Below are 21,832 nucleotides of genomic sequence, written 5' to 3'. Positions count from 1 at the left end.
TGTGAGGACAAACAGTTCATTTACGCATATAGAGAACAACCAGTTCATTCACGCTTATAGAGAATAACCAGTTCATTCACGGGTATAGAGAACAACCAGTTCATTTACGGGTATAGAGAACAAACAGTTCATTCACGCGTATAGAGAACAACCAGTTCATTCACGCTTATAGAGAACAACCAGTTCATTCACGCGTATAGAGAACAAACAGTTCATTCACTCGTATATAGAGAACAACCAGTTCATTCACGCGTATAGAGAACAAACAGTTCATTCACTCGTATATAGAGAACAACCAGTTCATTCACGCATATAGAGAACAACCAGCTCATTCACGCGTATAGAGAACAAACAGTTCATTCACTCGTATATAGAGAACAACCAGTTCATTCACGCATATAGAGAACAACCAGTTCATTCACGGGTATAGAGAACAACCAGTTCATTCACGCGTATAGAGAACAACCAGTTCATTCATGCTTATAGAGAACAACCAGTTCATTCACGGGTATAGCGAACAAACAGTTCATTCACGCGTATAGAGAACAACCAGTTCATTCACGCATAGCGAGATCAACCAGTTCATTCACGCGTATAGAGAACAACCAGGTCATTCACGCGTAGCGAGAACAACCAGTTCATTCACGCGTATAGAGAACAACCAGTTCATTCACGCACATAGAGAAAAAACATTTCATTCAGGCACAACGAGAACAACCATTCTGTTCATGCAATGCTCACACAACTCTAATTTTGTGTCCTAACCTCTTTTTCATTAACTCATTAAATTTGAATTACACAGACATAAAGGCTTACATAGAGGTAATGGGTTACCTCCTGTATACCCTGTATTTATTTTGGGGTAACCCGTAAATAGGTTAATTATGCAAATTTATAATTCTCAGAGGCCTGTGCTTTAAAACTTAATCTCAACGCAAAAACAGATAACACAACAATACATAAAATATAACATAACTCGAAACACAATGTATGTAACATGAAACACCTGTAGACAACAGAACACAAAACATACAACGTATGTACACTACATAAACGAATACAACATACACATGTATGTAACATGAAACAAAACTGAAGACATACAATGAAATAACAATTGTGTTGATCCATCTAATGACTCGAGGAATATTCCTACATGTATGCAATGATTCTATACCACTGTTAAAGGGACAGACCCTAGTTTCTAAACACTAAGGCATATTCTTCACCTAGACTCTAGTTTCAACCTATAAAAATGGACACTAAGTTTGGTTAATTTACAGACCTGCAACAAATTTGGATACAACAGAGTGAAACAAGAGTCTGACATTGAAATACTCTTAAAAATAGACTAAAATGTGATTCCATAACCAGTACTTTTCAGACACACATGTGTTTTTAAAAATATGAAAAATGCATTTCGTGGTATTAGAAACACAAGGATGACCAGAAACACTTCGGTTGTACGGAAATGGATATTCTAAACAATAAAATATAAGTAATGTTTGATTTCAGTGATCATAAATGGCTCTAATAGTGAAAAATATACCTTAGTGTTTAAAAACTAGGGTCTGTCCCTTTAAGCACATCCCCTTGGCTCGAGTGCCCCTATATAGTCCTGTTCTATTACATGTATACATGTAGGTGTATGTCAGAACATGGCTTAAGCACATCCCCTTGGCTCGAGTGTCCCTATAGTCCTGTTCTATTACATGTATACATGTAGGTGTATGTCAGAACATGGCTTAAGCACATCCCCTTGGCTCGAGTGTCCCTATAGTCCTGTTCTATTACATGTATACATGTAGGTGTATGTCAGAACATGGCTTAAGCACATCCCCTTGGCTCGAGTGTCCCTATAGTCCTGTTCTATTACATGTATACATGTAGGTGTATCAGAACATTTAAGCACATCCCCTTGGCTCGAGTGTCCCTATAGTCCTGTTCTATTACATGTATACATGTAGGTGTATGTCAGAACATGGCTTAAGCACATCCCCTTGGCTCGAGTGTCCCTATAGTGTATACATGTAGGTGTATGTCAGAACATGGCTTAAGCACATCCCCTTGGCTCGAGTGTCCCTATAGTCCTGTTCTATTACATGTATACATGTAGGTGTATGTCAGGGTCTAGTCTGTTCCATGTAGGTGTTTAAGCACATCCCCTTGGCTCGAGTGTCCCTATAGTCCTGTTCTATTACATGTATACATGTAGGTGTATGTCAGAACATGGCTTAAGTTCTATTACACATGGCTTAGTGTTTAGTGTCCCTGTCCATTACATGTATCTGACAACCACATCCCCTTGGCTGTGTCCCTATAATACACATACATGTAGGTGTATTGAAACTATCCATCTCTGACAACCAATACATGATGTGTCTAAATACACATCCCCACTCGATTGAAACTAGTCCATCTCTGACAACCAAGTGATGACAACCAAGTGCTGTGTCTAAATACACATCACCGTCCATCTTGAAACTATCCAAAGTACTGTGTCGAAATACACAACACCGTTTGAAACTATCCATCTCTGACAACTAAGTACTGTGTCTAAATACACAACACCGTTTGAAACTATCCATCTCTGACAACCAAGTACTGTCTAAATACACAACACCGTTTGAAACTGTCCATCTCTGACAACCAAGTACTGTGTCTAAATACACAACACAGATTGAAACTGTTCATCTTTGACAACCAAGTACTGTGTCTAAATACACAAGACAGTTTGAAACTAACCATCTCTGACAACCAACTACTGTGTCTAAATACACAACACCGTTTGAAACTATCCATCTCTGACAACCAAGTACTGTCTCTAAATACACAATACCGTTTGAAACTGTCCATCTCTGACAACCAAGTACTGTGTCTAAATACACATCACAGATTGAAACTGTCCATTTCTGACAACCAAGTACTGTGTCTAAATACACAACACAGATTGAAACTGTCCATCTCTGACAACCAAGTACTGTGTCTAAATACACACAACACCATCTCTGACAACCAACTATTGAAATACACAACACAGTTTGAAACTATCCATCTCTGACAACCAAGTACTGTCTCTAAATACACAACACCGTTTGAAACTGTCCATCTCTGACAACCAAGTACTGTGTCTAAATACACAACACCGTTTGAAACTGTCCATCTCTGACAACCAAGTACTGTGTCTAAATACACAACACCGTTTGAAACTATCCATCTCTGACAACTAAGTACTGTGTCTAAATACACAACACCGTTTGAAACTATCCATCTCTGACAACCAAGTACTGTCTAAATACACAACACCGTTTGAAACTGTCCATCTCTGACAACCAAGTACTGTGTCTAAATACACAACACAGATTGAAACTGTTCATCTTTGACAACCAAGTACTGTGTCTAAATACACAAGACAGTTTGAAACTAACCATCTCTGACAACCAACTACTGTGTCTAAATATCCATCTCTGACAACACTGTCTCAACACACCGTTTGAAACTGTCCATCTCTGACAACCAAGTACTGTGTCTAAATACACATCACAGTTTGAAACTGTCCATTTCTGACAACCAAGTACTGTGTCTAAATACACAACACAGATTGAAACTGTCCATCTCTGACAACCAAGTACTGTCTAAATACACAACACAGATTGAAACTGTCCATCTCTGACAACCAAGTACTGTCTCTAAATACACAACACCGTTTGAAACTGTCCATCTCTGACAACCAAGTACTGTGTCTAAATACACAACACAGATTGAAACTGTCCATCTCTGACAACCAACTACTGTGTCTAAATACACAACACATTTGAAACTGTCCATCTCTGACAACCAAGTACTGTGTAAATACACAACACAGATTGAAACTGTCCATCTCTGACAACCAAGTGCTGTGTCTAAATACACAACACAGATTGAAACTGTCCATCTCTGACAACCAGTGATGTGTCTAAATACACAACACAGATTGAAACTGTCCATCTCTCTCTGTGTCTAAATACACAACAATTGAAACTGTCCATCTTTGTACTGTCTAAATACACAACACAGATTGAAACTGTCCATCTCTGACAACCAACTACTGTGTCTAAATACACAACACAGATTGAAACTGTCCATCTCTGACAACCAAGTACTGTGTCTAAATACACAACACCGTTTGAAACTGTCCATCTCTGACAACCAAGTGCTGTGTCTAAATACACAACACCGTTTGAAACTATCCATCTGTGACAACCAAGTGCTGTTTCTAAATACAGTTGAATCCTGTTGGCTTGAACCCCGTCGATGCTCGAGAAAGTGTTTGAGCCATAGTGTAGTTCGAACTAACCATTCGGTCAACAATGTGTAAGTGTAACTCGGGACTTTGTTTTTGGTTCGAGCGTTGCAGTGTATTCGACCCTTCCAAGTTCGACCCAACAAGATTTTACTGTAGACAACACAATTTGAAACTGTCCATCTCTTGACAACCAAGTACACAACACAGTTTCCTAAATCTGATGCAACAATTCTTTAGTTTACTCAGAAGATTATTACGTGTTAGTAACTATTAGAAACATGACAATTTTGTTTTAAAGATATAGCATGTCACACATCAGAAAATTATGAATTTCTACACAGAAGTCTGATTAACTGAGTTGGATTAAAACTTTCAGAAATATGTTTGGTTCTTACAACCACTGCACACATCTCTAGGATTAGATCAAAGTCTGTACAGCTATTACCCTTTCAAAACAAGCTTTCTGGGAGAGTACCGTTAAAGCATTAACACATATGTCCCCAACAAAGGCCAACAAATGTTCAAGGCCCATAACTCTGTCAAAAATGGGTCAACCCTCATGCAAGTCAAACTTGTTCTGTAACTCTCAACAATAAAGCTATACAATAAATTTCAATTGAGCATCTTGAGGCATTATGAAAAGCCAGAAAAACAAGTTTCGTAAACTATATGTGGGACAGACAGAGAGACAGATAGACAAACATAGAAGAAACCTATAGTCCCCTCTGGTTGGACCAGTAGGGGGCTATTAAAGCAACGAAAGGACACAACACCCCAGCACATTATGTATCACCAGTTGCCCCACAAAAGACTATTTACAAAAACAGGATTTCTCATAACTTGTACAAATGTATATCATAAACGTGCCAAAACTCAGTGGCAAATAGCAAATGTTTGGCATACATGGTCACCTGACACGTACAAGCACCTGCTGCAGTTGGAAGGACTAGGAGGTGGAGGTGGATAGAAATAAAAAGATGAAAAACAGAAGGAGCTGACAGACGAGGAAGAAATATGATGGAATATTTGAATGAAAGAAAGGGCTCAAAACTTCCCCGCCCAACCTCCCACCCCTCAACAAACAAATATGTTTTTTTTTTTAAATCTCCACGTAGATATTTAAAAGTCCATATCTGTGGTTTACTTACTGTAGCGTGTCGACTTCCGAGGCGTGCAGAAAGGCTTGATGGTCACAGTGCAGGATGAAGATGAGAGGAGCTAGCAGCTCGTGCATTCCCTGTGAACAGTGAACACACTGGTTTAACATGTGAACACACTGGTTTAACATGTGAACAGTGAACACTCTGGTTTAACATGTGAACACACTGGTTTAACATGTGAACAGTGAACACACTGGTTTAACATGTGAACAGTGAACACACTGGTTTAACATGTGAACACACTGGTTTAACATGTGAACAGTGAACACTCTGGTTTAACATGTGAACAGTGAACAACAGTGTGAACAGTGAACAGACTGGTTTAACATGTAAACACACTGTTTTAACATGTGAACAGTGAACACACTGCTTTAACATGTGAACAGACTGGTTTAACATGTGAACACACTGGTTTAACATGTGAACAGTGAACACACTGCTTTAACATGTGAACACACTGGTTTAACATGTGAACAGTGAACACACTGCTTTAACATGTGAACAGTGAACAGACTGGTTTAACATGTGAACACACTGGTTTAACATGTGAACACACTGGTTTAACATGTTAACAGTGAACACACTGGTTTAACATGTGAACAGTGAACACATTGGTTTAACATGTGAATACATTGATTTAACATGTGAACACTGCAACACAGTGGTTTAAATTAACATGTGAACACTGGTTTAACATGTGAACACTGCAAAACAGTGGTATAACATGTGAACACTGCAACACAGTGGTTTAACATGTGAACACTGCAACAGTGGTTTAACATGTGAACACTGCAACACACTGGTTTAACACGTGAACACTGCAACACAGTGGTTTAACATGTGAACACTGCAACACAGTGGTTTAACATGTGAACACTGCAACAGTGGTTTAACATGTGAACACTGCAACACAGTGGTTTAACATGTGAACACTGCAACACGGTGGTTTAACATGTGAACACTGCAACACAGTGGTTTAAATTAACATGTGAACACTGCAACACAGTGGTTTAAATTAACATGTGAACACTGCAACAGTGGTTTAACATGTGAACACTGCAACACAGTGGTTTAACATGTGAACACTGCAACAGTGGTTTAACATGTGAACACTGCAACACAGTGGTTTAACATGTGAACACTGCAACAGTGGTTTAACATGTGAACACTGCAACACAGTGGTTTAACATGTGAACACTGCAACACAGTGGTTTAACATGTGAACACTGCAACACAGTGATTTAACATGTGAACACTGCAACACAGTGGTTTAACATGTGAACACTGCAACACAGTGGTTTAAATTAACATGTGAACACTGCAACACAGTGGTTTAAATTAACATGTGAACACTGCAACACAGTGGTTTAACATGTGAACACTGCAACACAGTGGTTTAACATGTGAACACTGCAACAGTGGTTTAACATGTGAACACTGCAACAGTGGTTTAACATGTGAACACTGCAACACAGTGGTTTAACATGTGAACACTGCAACAGTGGTTTAACATGTGAACACTGCAACACAGTGGTTTAACATGTGAACACTGCAACACAGTGGTTTAAATTAACATGTGAACACTGCAACACAGTGGTTTAAATTAACATGTGAACACTGCAACACGGTGGTTTAACATGTGAACACTGCAACACGGTGGTTTAACATGTGAACACTGCAACACGGTGGTTTAACATGTGAACACTGCAACACGGTGGTTTAACATGTGAACACTGCAACACGGTGGTTTAACATGTGAACACTGCAACACAGTGGTTTAACGTGAACACTGCAACACAGTGGTTTAAATTAACATGTGAACACTGCAACACAGTGGTTTAAATTAACATGTGAACACTGCAACAGTGGTTTAACATGTGAACACTGCAACACAGTGGTTTAAATTAACATGTGAACACTGCAACAGTGGTTTAACATGTGAACACTGCAACACAGTGGTTTAAATTAACATGTGAACACTGCAACAGTGGTTTAACATGTGAACACTGCAACAGTGGTTTAACATGTGAACACTGCAATAGTGGTTTAACATGTGAACACTGCAACACAGTGGTTTAACATGTGAACACTGCAACAGTGGTTTAACATGTGAACACTGCAACACAGTGGTTTAACATGTGAACACTGCAACACAGTGGTTTAACATGTGAACACTGCAACAGTGGTTTAACATGTGAACACTGCAACACAGTGGTTTAACATGTGAACACTGCAACAGTGGTTTAACATGTGAACACTGCAACACAGTGGTTTAACATGTGAACACTGCAACACAGTGGTTTAACATGTGAACACTGCAACAGTGGTTTAACATGTGAACACTGCAACACGGTGGTTTAACATGTGAACACTGCAACACGGTGGTTTAACATGTGAACACTGCAACACGGTGGTTTAACATGTGAACACTGCAACACGGTGGTTTAAATTAACATGTGAACACTGCAACAGTGGTTTAACATGTGAACACTGCAACACAGTGGTTTAAATTAACATGTGAACACTGCAACAGTGGTTTAACATGTGAACACTGCAACACAGTGGTTTAAATTAACATGTGAACACTGCAACAGTGGTTTAACATGTGAACACTGCAACAGTGGTTTAACATGTGAACACTGCAATAGTGGTTTAACATGTGAACACTGCAACACAGTGGTTTAACATGTGAACACTGCAACAGTGGTTTAACATGTGAACACTGCAACAGTGGTTTAACATGTGAACTCTGCAACACAGTGGTTTAACATGTGAACACTGCAACACTGGTTTAACATGTGAACACTGCAACACAGTGGTTTAAATTAACATGTGAACACTGCAACAGTGGTTTAAATTAACATGTGAACACTGCAACAGTGGTTTAACATGTGAACACTGCAACACAGTGGTTTAAATTAACATGTGAACACTGCAACAGTGGTTTAACATGTGAACACTGCAACAGTGGTTTAAATTAACATGTGAACACTGCAACAGTGGTTTAACATGTGAACACTGCAACACAGTGGTTTAACATGTGAACACTGCAACACAGTGGTTTAACATGTGAACACTGCAACACAGTGGTTTAACATGTGAACACTGCAAGTGGTTTAACATGTGAACACTGCAACACAGTGGTTTAACATGTGAACACTGCAACAGTGGTTTAACATGTGAACACTGCAACACAGTGGTTTAACATGTGAACACTGCAACACAGTGGTTTAACATGTGAACACTGCAACAGTGGTTTAACATGTGAACACTGCGACAGTGGTTTAACATGTGAACACTGCAACAGTGGTTTAACATGTGAACACTGCAACACAGTGGTTTAACATGTGAACACTGCAACACAGTGGTTTAACATGTGAACACTGCAACACAGTGGTTTAACATGTGAACACTGCAACACAGTGGTTTAAATTAACATGTGAACACTGCAACACAGTGGTTTAAATTAACATGTGAACACTGCAACACAGTGGTTTAACATGTGAACACTGCAACACAGTGGTTTAACATGTGAACACTGCAACAGTGGTTTAACATGTGAACACTGCAGCACAGTGGTTTAACATGTGAACACTGCAACACAGTGGTTTAACATGTGAACACTGCAACAGTGGTTTAACATGTGAACACTGCAACACAGTGGTTTAACATGTGAACACTGCAACACAGTGGTTTAACATGTGAACACTACAACAGTTTAATTAACTTGTGAATACTGTAACACAACATGTTAACATGTGAACATGACAACACATTTTAACGTGAACATTAAAACAAAATTTATCGTGCGAACATTTTAACATGTGAACATTGTAATATGTTTTAACATGTGAACATTGTAATACATTTAACATGTGCCACATTTACGTTTAATTATTATAATAAATAATATAACATAGAAACAAAACAAAACAAAACAAAAATAGATGAACAAAATATCAATAATTATTATATAATATAAACATTAAAAAAGTCATATTAATTATTACATGTATCTTATATTGGAACATGTACTTAGCCATTTAAACAATAAACATTAAATTTAATTATTATATGACAGGACATGGATATAGGAATAAAATGTAACATACAAGCTAGCAAAGCAAATTGTTTTCTGTCATAAATATTTTAAAACATTAATTAATTATTTAATACTAGGCAAATTAAATAAATCATAAACCAAGAGATTTTATCAATGGGTTTATAACATAACCTGTGTTTTGAATTAAATATTACTTGATATGATAACTGAATAATAATCAACTGTCACACAATAATTAATTGGAAAGTATACTGCCAGTAATATTTTTTACATTTGTGACCATCTTTGTAACAAATAATTAAGTGTCAACACAAGCTAATAGCAGTTTTCAATCCATGCTCCGAGATAAAAAATAGTATCAGATCTAAAAATAGTATCAGATATAAAACATATCCACCGAAGATACTCAAGGGTTGGGGGGGGGGGGGGGGGGGGGCAGGGGCATCTTCACAAGCCAGCGGATCCATACAATGAATGTCGTACGGTGCTACCGATAATCCATACTGCATGTACCCTTGGCACAGTCAGGCATCGGAATAAGCATCGTGTCTGGTAACGCAATTACCATAAAATATAGCCTGCATGCATGGTAACCTATAGGTTACCACAACTGTATGAAAGTTAGAACTGAATTCCAATTACTACTACTTATATAACACACACGTTCTGAAATTGTACTGGTGCGTGTGAACATCGGTACGAGAAACGAAATACGGAAGTAAATTTATTGCCTGGTTTACATTCGGAAACGAAACTGCCGTTAACGTTGAAATTTTTGTCAAGAACAAAACACCGTTCTCAACTTTTCTTACATGTGGTAACCTCCCAGTAACCTGAACGACCGTTCTCAACTTATTTTGATGCCTGCAGTGTTTAATTTCACTAGATGCAGCAAGACGTAATTGGCTGGACAGATTGTGTAGTTTGTTACATTTCGGTTTGTTATGGTAAACAACAATGGCTGCAGGGTCTCTATATTTACCATGACCGATATATTGACAAAAACTGCAATGCTCTTAATTAATATAACTGCTTTTTTTAATTCTGCAGATGAAGTCACTGATCGAAATACATCAGTTTGCATATTTCTATGACCAAGACGGTGTTTGTTCTGCAGTTAAGAGTAAGATAGACTGTCCACAAGGCGTTTGTAAAGTTAATTGTTGGTTATAATCTCGAAATAGGGCTCCATCAGATAATTGGTTATACCGGTTATTTGCATAAATTTGACGTGCACCAGGGCTATGCAATTAAGCAGATTTGACTGTACTACCAAACTTTCATGTAATCTGAATGATAAAATCCATTTGCCATAATCAAAATCACATCCCTACAAGAAGGTAGAGGCGAAAGGTCTTTTTAGTCAAAACCTAAAGGTGTTGCAGGAATTTTCTGTTTAACAATTACGAATGCATCCAACTGCGTTTAGCAAAATTGTGCATACGTAGCTATGTGCTTTCTTGTTAAAGGTTATCACAGTGCCACTACCCAAGTGAAATAATCACTCCTTCAACTCGATATCTAATAGGGGACACATGAGACAATTAACCTGGCTCTGTTTGCCGAGGGTCTGTATGGAGTATTAGTACAGAACAGAATCGTTGGTTTGTGAAGATGGGGATTTGAGGGTTGGTAGATAAAGGGTGGAGTTTGGGGGCTGGAACCACCCCAAACCCCTCCCGGAAACTTTAAAAAACAAATAAATTGAGGACATACACCGGGACACAATACAAATTATGTTATGTCTAATGTATTCTTAAGTCCTTCCCACCCCACCCACCCTCCGGTTAATGGCACCTCTGGGCTTGGCCCTGGAAGATGCCCCATATCACACTGACCTGCTTGTACGAGAGAATGGCTCCCCCCACACCCACCTCCCACACCCCAGGCAATGGCACCTCTGGATCTGGCCCTGGAAGATGCCCCTGCATGACACACTGACCTGCTTGTAGGACAGAATGGATCCCCCCACCCCCACCCCACCCCCAGGTAATGGCACCTCTGGGTCTGGCCCTGAAAGATGCCCCTGACACACTGACCTGCTTGTATGAGAGAACGGAGTGAGTGCGACAAAAGCAAAACAAGGCATCGAGCATCATGTCCTGTAACTGGGACGACTTGAAAAACTCAAGTTCGGGAAAACTGAAAACAAAGCACAAGAACTGAACTGAGGAGCCACAACAGAATGAGGACGGTCTGCGACGCCGATCCCCGTTCTACAAACAAAAACAAGCATAAACGAAAAACGCTACATTTAGAAAGTTGTTTGGATAAATAAAGAAAAATCTCACAACAATTTCTAGAAGCTACAAGACAGTAGATATATAGATTATATTCAGAATAATAGATGTATTAGTCTGTCCCATCATTCTATAAAAATGCTTTTTGTAAATAATTTCAGTTTGGTTTGTCAGGTAAGAAGAAAAGTAGAAGTTTTTTGTAAATACCCCCCCCCCCCCCCCCCCAAAAAAAAAAACCCACAAAAAAAACAACACAAACCACACACACTATTTTTGTGTGCAATTTACAAATCAACCGGACCCAAAATAAATAAATAACTTGTAGTAAATTTCATAGTATGAAAAAAAAGCTATAGATATATATACTCACGGAAAAATGTTCCTGCATGTGCATCATTAAAATTTCAATAGGACTTATATTTTTAAAATTTAAAAATATTGTAATTTACATAGATGTACTATTTATCTGTTAAAAGTACAGTAATCCTCTCCTGCCTTCTGAACCTGAAGTACTGTTTACACAATGTTTGGTGCGCCGTCGGTGATGATGTAACAGAACAATGTACTGATGTACGGTCATGGTCGTACTTTGTTATCACCTAATCGGTTGCGTTCAGTTCTTCCACTGATTGGGCTTAACTTAGAGATGCATTAGGATGTTAAACGTATCATTTTCAAATGATTCCATATGTGCACCCGCTTAATACTGACGATTTGCTGACGTGGCGTCACGTGTCGACTCCCTAAACATGGAAGATCCCTAGTACCCCTAAACTGTTGAGAACATCTCCACAGATATTGCATAGTGTTTTGATGAACACCAATGAATACCAAAATTACTAGCAACAGCATTTGTGCCGTTCTAACCTCAATCATACCCATCATTCGAAGAAGTCCATTTTCTGGGAGGCGTGGCATCACACTGACAACGATCAGATACCAACAAAAATATTTTTCTGAGTGATGAGAATCCATACAATAGTTTTAAAGTCCAATGATAAGAAAAATGACGTCAAACAGGAGCACGTGACCAAGAATGCTAGTAATGCTAGTGATTACACGTTCAGTTACTGAAATTTTTATAACCAGATTTCAAGTAAATTATATTCTATATGCAATCATTTGGTGCACAGTAACTTTTTTCTTCGAGTATATATTACTGGGAATTAATGACTAGAAGCGATACACATATTTATAATTACATAAAAAAAATTAAAAAAAAAATTACCTTTATTCGAAAAAAAAGAAAGAAATACAAATTAAAAATAAAATAATAAAAATAATAAATTTCCATACTTTATATCTGTTGTATTTAGTTACTGTCCTTACCAAAAAAAAAGGGGGGGGGGGGAGAAGAAACTCTAAAGTACATAGAGAAATACATGTACCATACCTTCATTAGAACAAACAAAAAAGACAATAAATAAATAATTTCTTAAGATACCAATGGATTCTATTTCCTTCCTAAAAACAAATATTACAGAACAATCAGAAATGTTTTCTCGATCCATTGTAGACAGCTACTAAAGAAAAGAAAGTATCTACACATTAAAAGCTTGAAACAGAAAACATATTATACAGGTGTGTGGTTTTCTTCAAAACATGCAGCATCTAAATACAGTGGAAGTCCTCTCACCCGGACCCTATGTAATCCTTTTTTTAAATATATCGGCTAGTACAAAACAAAACATTATCTAAATCAGATACCCCCCTTTAAATCAGACTTTCTACTTGGTCCCCGTGGGTGTCCAGTTTACAGGGGTTTCACGATCTTTTTAAAATATCAGTATAAAACAGACCATTCTCTAAACCAGATACCCCTTTAAATCAGACTTTCTACTAGGTCCCTGTGGGTGTCCGGTTTACAGGGGTTTCACGATCTTTTTAAAATATCAGTACAAAACTGAACCTTCTCCAAACCAGATACCCCTTTAAATGAGACTTTCTAAATGGTACCCACGGATGTCCGGTTTACAGGGTTTTCATATGATCCTTTTTAAAATACCAGTACAAAACTGAACATTCTCTAAACCAGATACCCCTTTAAATGAGACTTTTTATATGGTTCCCGTGGGTGTCCGGTTTACAGGGCTTTCACTGTAGTGAGAGGAGAAACATAAATGCCATAAACATGTGCAGCCTTGACGGGGTGATGACCACGTGCACCACTGACACAACGGTGTGCGGCGCACCTGCTGATAAGAAAGCTCAGGGTAGATTTTTGCATAGATAAACAGGATGTCCACCATCAGGTTGCGCAGCTGGTTCGACTGAAAGAACTCGATTTTAGGATAGCTGAAACACAATTAGATGACAAACATAACAGGTACGGCAGACATTTTGTTTTAGATCCCCTAGCTCACCCACCCTCCCACCAAAAAAAAAGAACTTGATTTTAGGATAGCTGAAACACAATTAGATGACAAACATAACAGGTACGGCAGACATTTTGTTTTAGATCCCCTAGCTCACCCACCCTCCCACCAAAAAAAAAGAACTTGATTTTAGGATAGCTGAAACACAATTAGATGACAAACATAACAGGTACGGCAGACATTTTGTTTTAAATCCTCTAGCTCACCCACACTCCCACCAAAAAAACAAGAACTTGATTTTAGGATAGCTGAAACACAATTAGATGACAAACGTAACAGGTACAGCAGACATTTTGTTTTAATCCTCTAGCTCACCCACCCTCCCACCAAAAAAACAAGAATTTGATTTTAGGATAGCTGAAACACAATTAGATGACAAACGTAACAGGTACAGCAGACATTTTGGGTTTTTTAAATTTATTTAAAATTATTCAGTTTCAATCCATTAAGTTTTTGTGTCCATTCAAATTATCAAATGTTTTGTAATCATTTTGACCATTTATTTAGCGACTTAATCCTAACATTAAAAAGAAGATATTAAAGGAACATTCCTGAGTTTGCTGCAATTTTTAAGATGTTATCAACTAACAAGAGACTTTTTAACAATTGTAATTACATATCAAATATATTTTTCTGCATAAAATAATAGTGGCTGTATATTAAACGTGTTTCTGATCATTCTAATATTTGTACTGGGTTAAATTTTATTTTATTTTTTAAAATATAATTTTTTCATACATATGAAATTATTCAAAGACAAAATCCAGTTTGGGCTTCTTACAAATATTAAGACGACCAGAAAAACATTGAAAATACAAACACTGATATTCTAAACAAGAAAATATATTTAATATGTAAGTTTAATCGTAGAAATATTTTATTAGTTGGAAACATCTTACAATGCAGCAAACTCAGGAATGTCCCTTTAAAACATTAACGCTCCTTTCATTGATGAGTATACATGTATATTACCATAATATAAATGAATAACACACAAGATATTTAATCATGGTTATAGTAGTGCAATTCATCCGTCATTCCCCTCCATCACCAAATATTTTGAGTAGTGCAGGTTTTCTGCCAAAAAACATAATCTGAGGGTACAGACCATAAAAAGGTGGTTATGGGTTTGAAATCTGTTGAAATTGGACACTACATTCCATATACATTGACGAGTCTTAAAGGGTCATTCCTGAGTTTGCTGCAATTTTTAATATGTTATCGACTAACAGAGACTTTTGACAACTGTAATTACATATGAAATATATATTATTTGCATAAAATATTAGTGGCTGTATATTAAACGTGTTTCTGATATTTCTAATATCTGTACTAGGTTAAATTTCATTTTATTTCCAAAAAAAGATTTTTTTAGTACATACATGTACAAAATTATTTGAAGACAAAATCCAGTTTGGGATTCTTACAAATATTAAGACGACGAGAAATACATTGGATATACAGACACTGGTATTCTAAACAAGAAAATATATTTAATATGCAAGTTTAATTGTAGAAATATTTTATTAGTCGGAAACATCTTACAATGCAGCAAACTCAGGAATGTCCTATTCAATATGACTAAAAATTATAAAACTATATCCATTAATTTTAATTTCCAAGATTTTAGGATACATAATTTTACCCTTCGTACCTTCTGGCAGAAACCTTGTAAGGCAAATCTAAAAACTCCATATGGTTATCTCCTAATTATACTGTGTATATACTGCGCCATATCGATTACTGGTAACAACTCACATGTGGACACAGAAAGTTGGAATTAGAACTTACGTCCGAATGACATCTTGTTTGATGGTTAGTCTGAGCTCATTGTCCTGAAAGAATTTGTTCCAAGGGCTCTGAAATAACAAACCAGGGTTCGAATCAGCACTTGTCCGTTTGTCCCGACAAGTGAAAATCTATTCGGACAAGCCAAATGTGCCTCGGTGGTTGTCCAGTGGACAAGTGAAAATCTATTCGGACAAGCCAAATGTGCCTCGGTGGTTGTCCAGTGGACAAGTGAAAATTTTCAGGGCAGTTTTATTTTTAGCAATCACAAACATTATCCTGATACTTGAATAAAATAAACCATTTATTTGGACAAGTGAAAATATTGGTAGATAAGTAAATTTCTCGATGTATTTGTCCGGTGGACTAGTAAAAAATTCACTGCAAACAGTGTAATCACATTCATATCAGGTACCACAATACTGGCTCATAATCATTAATGATCACAAAATATATCTAACAAAAGTAATTACAAAAATATTTATTAATAATAATGTATTTATATAAAAAAAAACATTTATAAAAATTCAGATGTAAATATTTATGACGGGTGTGTTTAGTAAATGATCAACAATGTGCAAACTTCTTAAAGAAATAATTCCTTTCACAAAGCAGAAATCCATGAATTATGTATTAAAAAATGTAACATTGCAAAAAACATATTTATTAGTGTAATATTTATAAGATATTAAACAAGTTTAAGTTACGTGTACGTATTATGTTTGTTTGTTGGGGTTTTTTTTTTTTTTTAAATAATTAAGTTACGTACCATGTTTATGTCTCAAGTGAAATAATTTTCAATTGTCAAAGAGCATTACTGAGTGACAATGAAAATTATTTGATGAGGGACATAAACATGATACAAAATGGTAGCAAGGTTAATATCCTATTTATTACCCAAAATCGATCTTAATGTACATGTATTTATCACTTGTATGCCCCAGCTTGTTCATGTGGCATTTGATTGTATCCTGTAAGGGTTCATGTATATGCCCCAATCGATGAAGTTTCATGATTGCACAAGTGTGATATGAGATGAGATATAAATCATATTTGACAAAAAACATGAAATTTTCTGTTCATTATATAACTTTTGGCAATTTACCTTTATTTTTAAAATGCCAGCAGCAAAATAGTTCCAGCTTTCTTACAGTGAAGATAACACGTTCTACAGTGACAATAACACATTTTCGAGTGAAATATGAACTTTTCACTCTAAAATGTGTTATCGTCACTGAGTGATAATAACCCTTTTATTTCACTGATATTTTAAGATATTTCACTAAATGTTATATAATAATTTGAATTCTTGCCCACTGGACTGAATTATAGCCAGCTATTGCACAGGGCTAGATAAATCTGTCTGATCCAGACATCATAACTCATGTTTTACAATGATTGATGTCACGTCTATGCCAATGCAGACATCCAGGAATTATTGAATTTTGTCCTGAGTTTTAACAAGCTAATTACCTCATCATCCTGCGATAGCGGGTTGTTCAATGACAAGTCAACTTGATCGACGGCTTTCCGCGGGTTCACTATCAGCTGAAAGAAAACAGATTAATTACACACACACACAGAGAGAGAGAGAGAGAGAGAGAGAGAGAGAGAGAGAGAGAGAGAGAGAGAGAGAGAGAGAGAGAGAGAGAGAGACACACACACACAGAGAGAGTTTAATTTGTTTTACACCAATAGAGCACACTGATTTATTAATCATTGGCTATTGGATGTCAAACATTTGGTAATTTTAATCTTAGAGAGAAAATCTGTTACATTTTTCCATTAGTAGCAAGGGATCTTTTATAGACATCATCCCATAACAATTATTATCCACACACTGTAAAATATAACCAGTATAACACACATTTATCATACTGATTTCACATGCACAACGAATGACATAATTTTGTGAAGCGACGTCATAACATAATGTCGCTTTACCAGTTTTAGCTCAATCTGTGTAATCACTTACCATAACGACTGAAAATGACGTCATTTCACCATCTCCTTCTTGTTAGGTTTCAAACGTTTTGACATGGTCCTCATTATTCATAAAAATAATATTATGGATACCGTATAACCGGAAATTTTCGTGGTCTTAATTTTTCGTGGTTTGGGGTATAAAAATATTTCAAGGTTTCTTATTTTCGTTGTTTGCCAAATCTAAATTGAAAGTGATTTTATTTTCAAGTTTTAGCAAGTCTAGTTGCGAGAATACTTGCTATTGTTGATTAAAGTTTCACTTCGGCTGCCAGTTGTTCGATACTACCGACGTGTAAAGTTAAACAATAGAACAGTCACCTGTGATACCCGGTATGCTATTCGACAGACAACTGATCACAGTCTTTGATTTTGTGTAAAGCCAATTACGACGTATGTGTGAACAAAGCACTTAAGGACGCCATGAAGTCTAATTTTACCACATGGTATTCAAAGCGGGTTTCCCTGGCTATGAAACACGGCGAAGTTGTAACGGACATCAAGATCGAAATGCATACTTCGGGGATAAAACCAATTCATGCAAGGTGGATTATGAAAGTTATGGCAGAATTAAAAATACGCCAGGAAATGTTGAAATCTGCATTCATCCACCCCAGAATCTCTGATGCAGTGCGGGCGGACATTGACAAAAACAATATACGAAATTAAAAAATATTTCATTATATTCTACAAACAGTGAGATTCACGCAATAACTTTTTAAAAATTCTAACTTGTTGTTTTGACTATACTATTCTCTTGTCGTATCCGGTGGACTGCGCATGACAGGAAATAAAATGTTCCGGTAAATTGTCAGTGTGTTATGGTTTTCACAATAAATATTTTAGTTAGAATTTGTTGATTTTTTCAAATATTTTCAAGGATTTATATTTTCGATGCTGACTACTTACCCTCGAAACCCACGAAAATAAAAATCCTCGAAAATTTCCGGTTATACGGTAATGTGAATAATGAAGAGAAATTATTACACTTGCTGTGTGAATCATAGTGATTTTAAGAAAAACTCGTGTCAGGATCAAGGTATTACTGTCACGCTCACCTGGGCAATACAAAAATCGTGACACTCATTTTATAAAATCAGTACGACACACAAGCTTGTGTAATAAACTTGTGTCAGGATCAAGGTATTACCGTCACTCTCGCTTGGGCAATACAAGAATCCTGAAAGTCGTTTCGTAAAATCTGTGTGACACACAAGCTCGTATAATAATCTCTATTTATGAATACAGTTCTCACCTGATTTTTGAGCTCTTCATACTTGCTGCGCCACTCATGGCAACTGGCCACCCAGAGGTCAAGGTCTTCCGGCAGCACTTCCAAGTAAATCTTAAAAAAAAAAAAAAAAAAAAAAAATGTTTTATTTAACAACGCACTCAACACATTTTAATTACAGTAAAACACAGAGATATAGAGAGAGAGAGAAACCCGCTATCGCCACTTCATGGGCTACTCTTTTCGATTAGCAGCAAGGGTTCTTTAATATGCACCATCTCACAGACAGGGAAGCACATACCACAGCCTTTGATATACCAGTTGTGGTGCACTGGCTGGAACGAGAAATAGCCCAATGGGCCCACCGACGGGGATTGATCCCAGAGCGACCACACATCGAGCTATACATCCCGCCCCCAGGTAAACCTTAAAGACATCAAACATTGACAGAGATTCACGTCACACTTCCAAGTAAACCTGTTCGTTTGTTTTGTTTAAGAACACCACTAGAGCACATTGATTTATTAATCATCGGCAATAAGATGTCAAACATTTGGTAATTTAAATGTATAGTCTTTAGAGAGGAAACCCGCAACATTTTTTTCCATTAGTAGCAAGGGATCTTTTATATGCACCATCCCATAGACAGGATAGCACATACCAATGTCTTTGATAATGGCTGGCTGGAACAAGAAATAGTCCCAGTAAACCTAAACCCACAGAAAACAAACAATATGTGAGACTGACAGATATTCACGTAAATATCTCAAGAGTAAAGGAAGATAGCCAACAGTTTTGAAGGAAGATAACCAACTAGAGTAAAGGGAGATAACCAACAACAGTAAAGGGAGATAACCAATGAGAAAAAAAAGAAGTTTTATTTAACGACGCACTGAACACATTTTATTTACGGTTATATGGCGTCAGACATATGGTTAAGGACCACACAGATTTTGAGAAGAAACCCGCCGTCGCCACTACGTGGGCTATTCTTTCCGATTAGCAGCAAGGGATCTTTTATTTGTGCTTCCCACAGGCAGGATAGCACAAACCATGGCCTTTGTTGAACCAGTTATGGATCACTGGTCAGTGCAAGTGGATTACACCTACCCATTGAGCCTTGCGCAGCACTCACTCAGGGTTTGGAGTTGGTATCTGGATTAAAAATCCCATGCCTCGACTGGGATCCGAACTCAGTACCTACCACCCTGTAGACCGATGGCCTAACCACTACGCCACCGAGGCCGGTAATAACCAATGAGTGTCTCACCTTCCAAACCACACTGCGGAATCGACTGCTGCGTAGCCGCCCTGCAATCCCATGATCCTTGAGCTTCGTCTTGTAATTAGGTGTCACAAACAGCCTCTCCCACTCGGAGCTACAACAGAAAAACAACAACTTTTACTTAAAAACTGTCTTCTATACAACGTGTATTCAGAGGAATAAAAGGTACCAAGGATTAAAGTTTAAAAAAATACATTTTGGCCATATAAAGGCTTCTATCAAATTAAACAGGGGTTCTAGAATACGGTGGCCCGATGCCCAAGGCCAGTGTTTCTTGAATTCGGGCCAGTAAAAGTTACTTTGTGCAATCCTGATGGCAAAGATTTGTTACTCTATAATACCAATAATATGCATAACATACAAAAACGGTAACCAGTCTTTTATTAGTTTTATTTGTGTAATAAATCTTGTTCTTATCACAAGTCTAATTTTGATACTAATCTCTAGAATTGTTTCTCAATTTTTAGCATTTGCCTCCATCTTGAAATCTGATCAGCAAAGATTATTTCCCACTCCACCAAACAAATTTCGAGTCTTGCAATTAAAGAAACAAAGAATTTTATTTCTTCAATCTTGTACTGTATACAAAAAGACTAGAGCTCCCAAACAAACAAATTCAGAGCCCTGCTATTAAAAATGCTTTTTTTTTTTTTTTACTTCAATTTTGTATTGTAACAAGAGGCCTATCAACCTACACATGTATATATATATATATAGACCTCCACTATTTAAGTTACAATTTTGTCACTTGTAGATAAATCATTAATTTTATTTTTAAACACCACCTTAAAATATCCATGTGTCAAGTTTAAGTGCCCAGACAATCATAGTACCAAGTTTCAGAACTATCCTATAAACACTTAATAGAAAATAATATTTTAAAATGTTCAATTTAAATTTTAAAATTTTTAATAAAGTAAAAAAAATCATAAATTTCCCAGATATCTCTCTTGTAATTAGTTTGTGGAAAGTACTGTAGAGGATCATTGTACCAAGTTTCAGTATTGTCAATATGATATATTAGGAATAAAAATTGTATCTGGCAAGCATAATACATAATACATAATTTTCATTCCTAATATATGATAGAACGTGTTTTTGTAAACTGTAAATGCAGCTTTAATTCCAGTCCGCCATTACTAGATATTCAAATGATGTAAGAATACGTGGCGCGGTGTCTTTTTGAATGGAAATGACATCAAACTCGAATGATGTCATTTTGGATGTCCTTACGTCAAAATAAACTGGACCTTAACATTTTTTGTTTTCTGAACACTGGACAGCTTTCATGGTAAAATTGCTATGGAGATGTTTTTCTTTGATGACTATGAATGCATATTACGTCACGTATGGAGTGTCACCCTTGGATAGTACGTTTGCTTAAATGTCAATAAACCTAGTGCCATGACCTCAATTAATTTA

The 21,832-nt window shown here is 36.9% G+C and overlaps 1 protein-coding gene across 1 annotated transcript in view; it reads right to left on the bottom strand.

Annotated features, from left to right (window-relative positions):
- Nucleotides 1-21,832, bottom strand: part of LOC121367255 (TBC1 domain family member 5-like) — a 75,365-nt gene that overhangs the window by 29,870 nt on the left and 23,663 nt on the right. Inside the window, 6 exon segments of the mRNA XM_041491367.1 lie at nt 5,434-5,522; nt 11,548-11,650; nt 15,915-15,982; nt 17,385-17,459; nt 19,150-19,239; nt 20,396-20,504. Coding sequence (XP_041347301.1) covers nt 5,434-5,522; nt 11,548-11,650; nt 15,915-15,982; nt 17,385-17,459; nt 19,150-19,239; nt 20,396-20,504 — 534 coding nt within the window.

This window comes from Gigantopelta aegis, unplaced genomic scaffold (assembly GCF_016097555.1).
Source record: "Gigantopelta aegis isolate Gae_Host unplaced genomic scaffold, Gae_host_genome scaffold72, whole genome shotgun sequence".
Classification (NCBI taxonomy): Eukaryota; Metazoa; Mollusca; class Gastropoda; order Neomphalida; family Peltospiridae; genus Gigantopelta; species Gigantopelta aegis.
The sequence above is the reverse complement of the archived record's forward strand: the minus strand, read 5'-3'. Positions and strand labels throughout refer to the sequence as shown.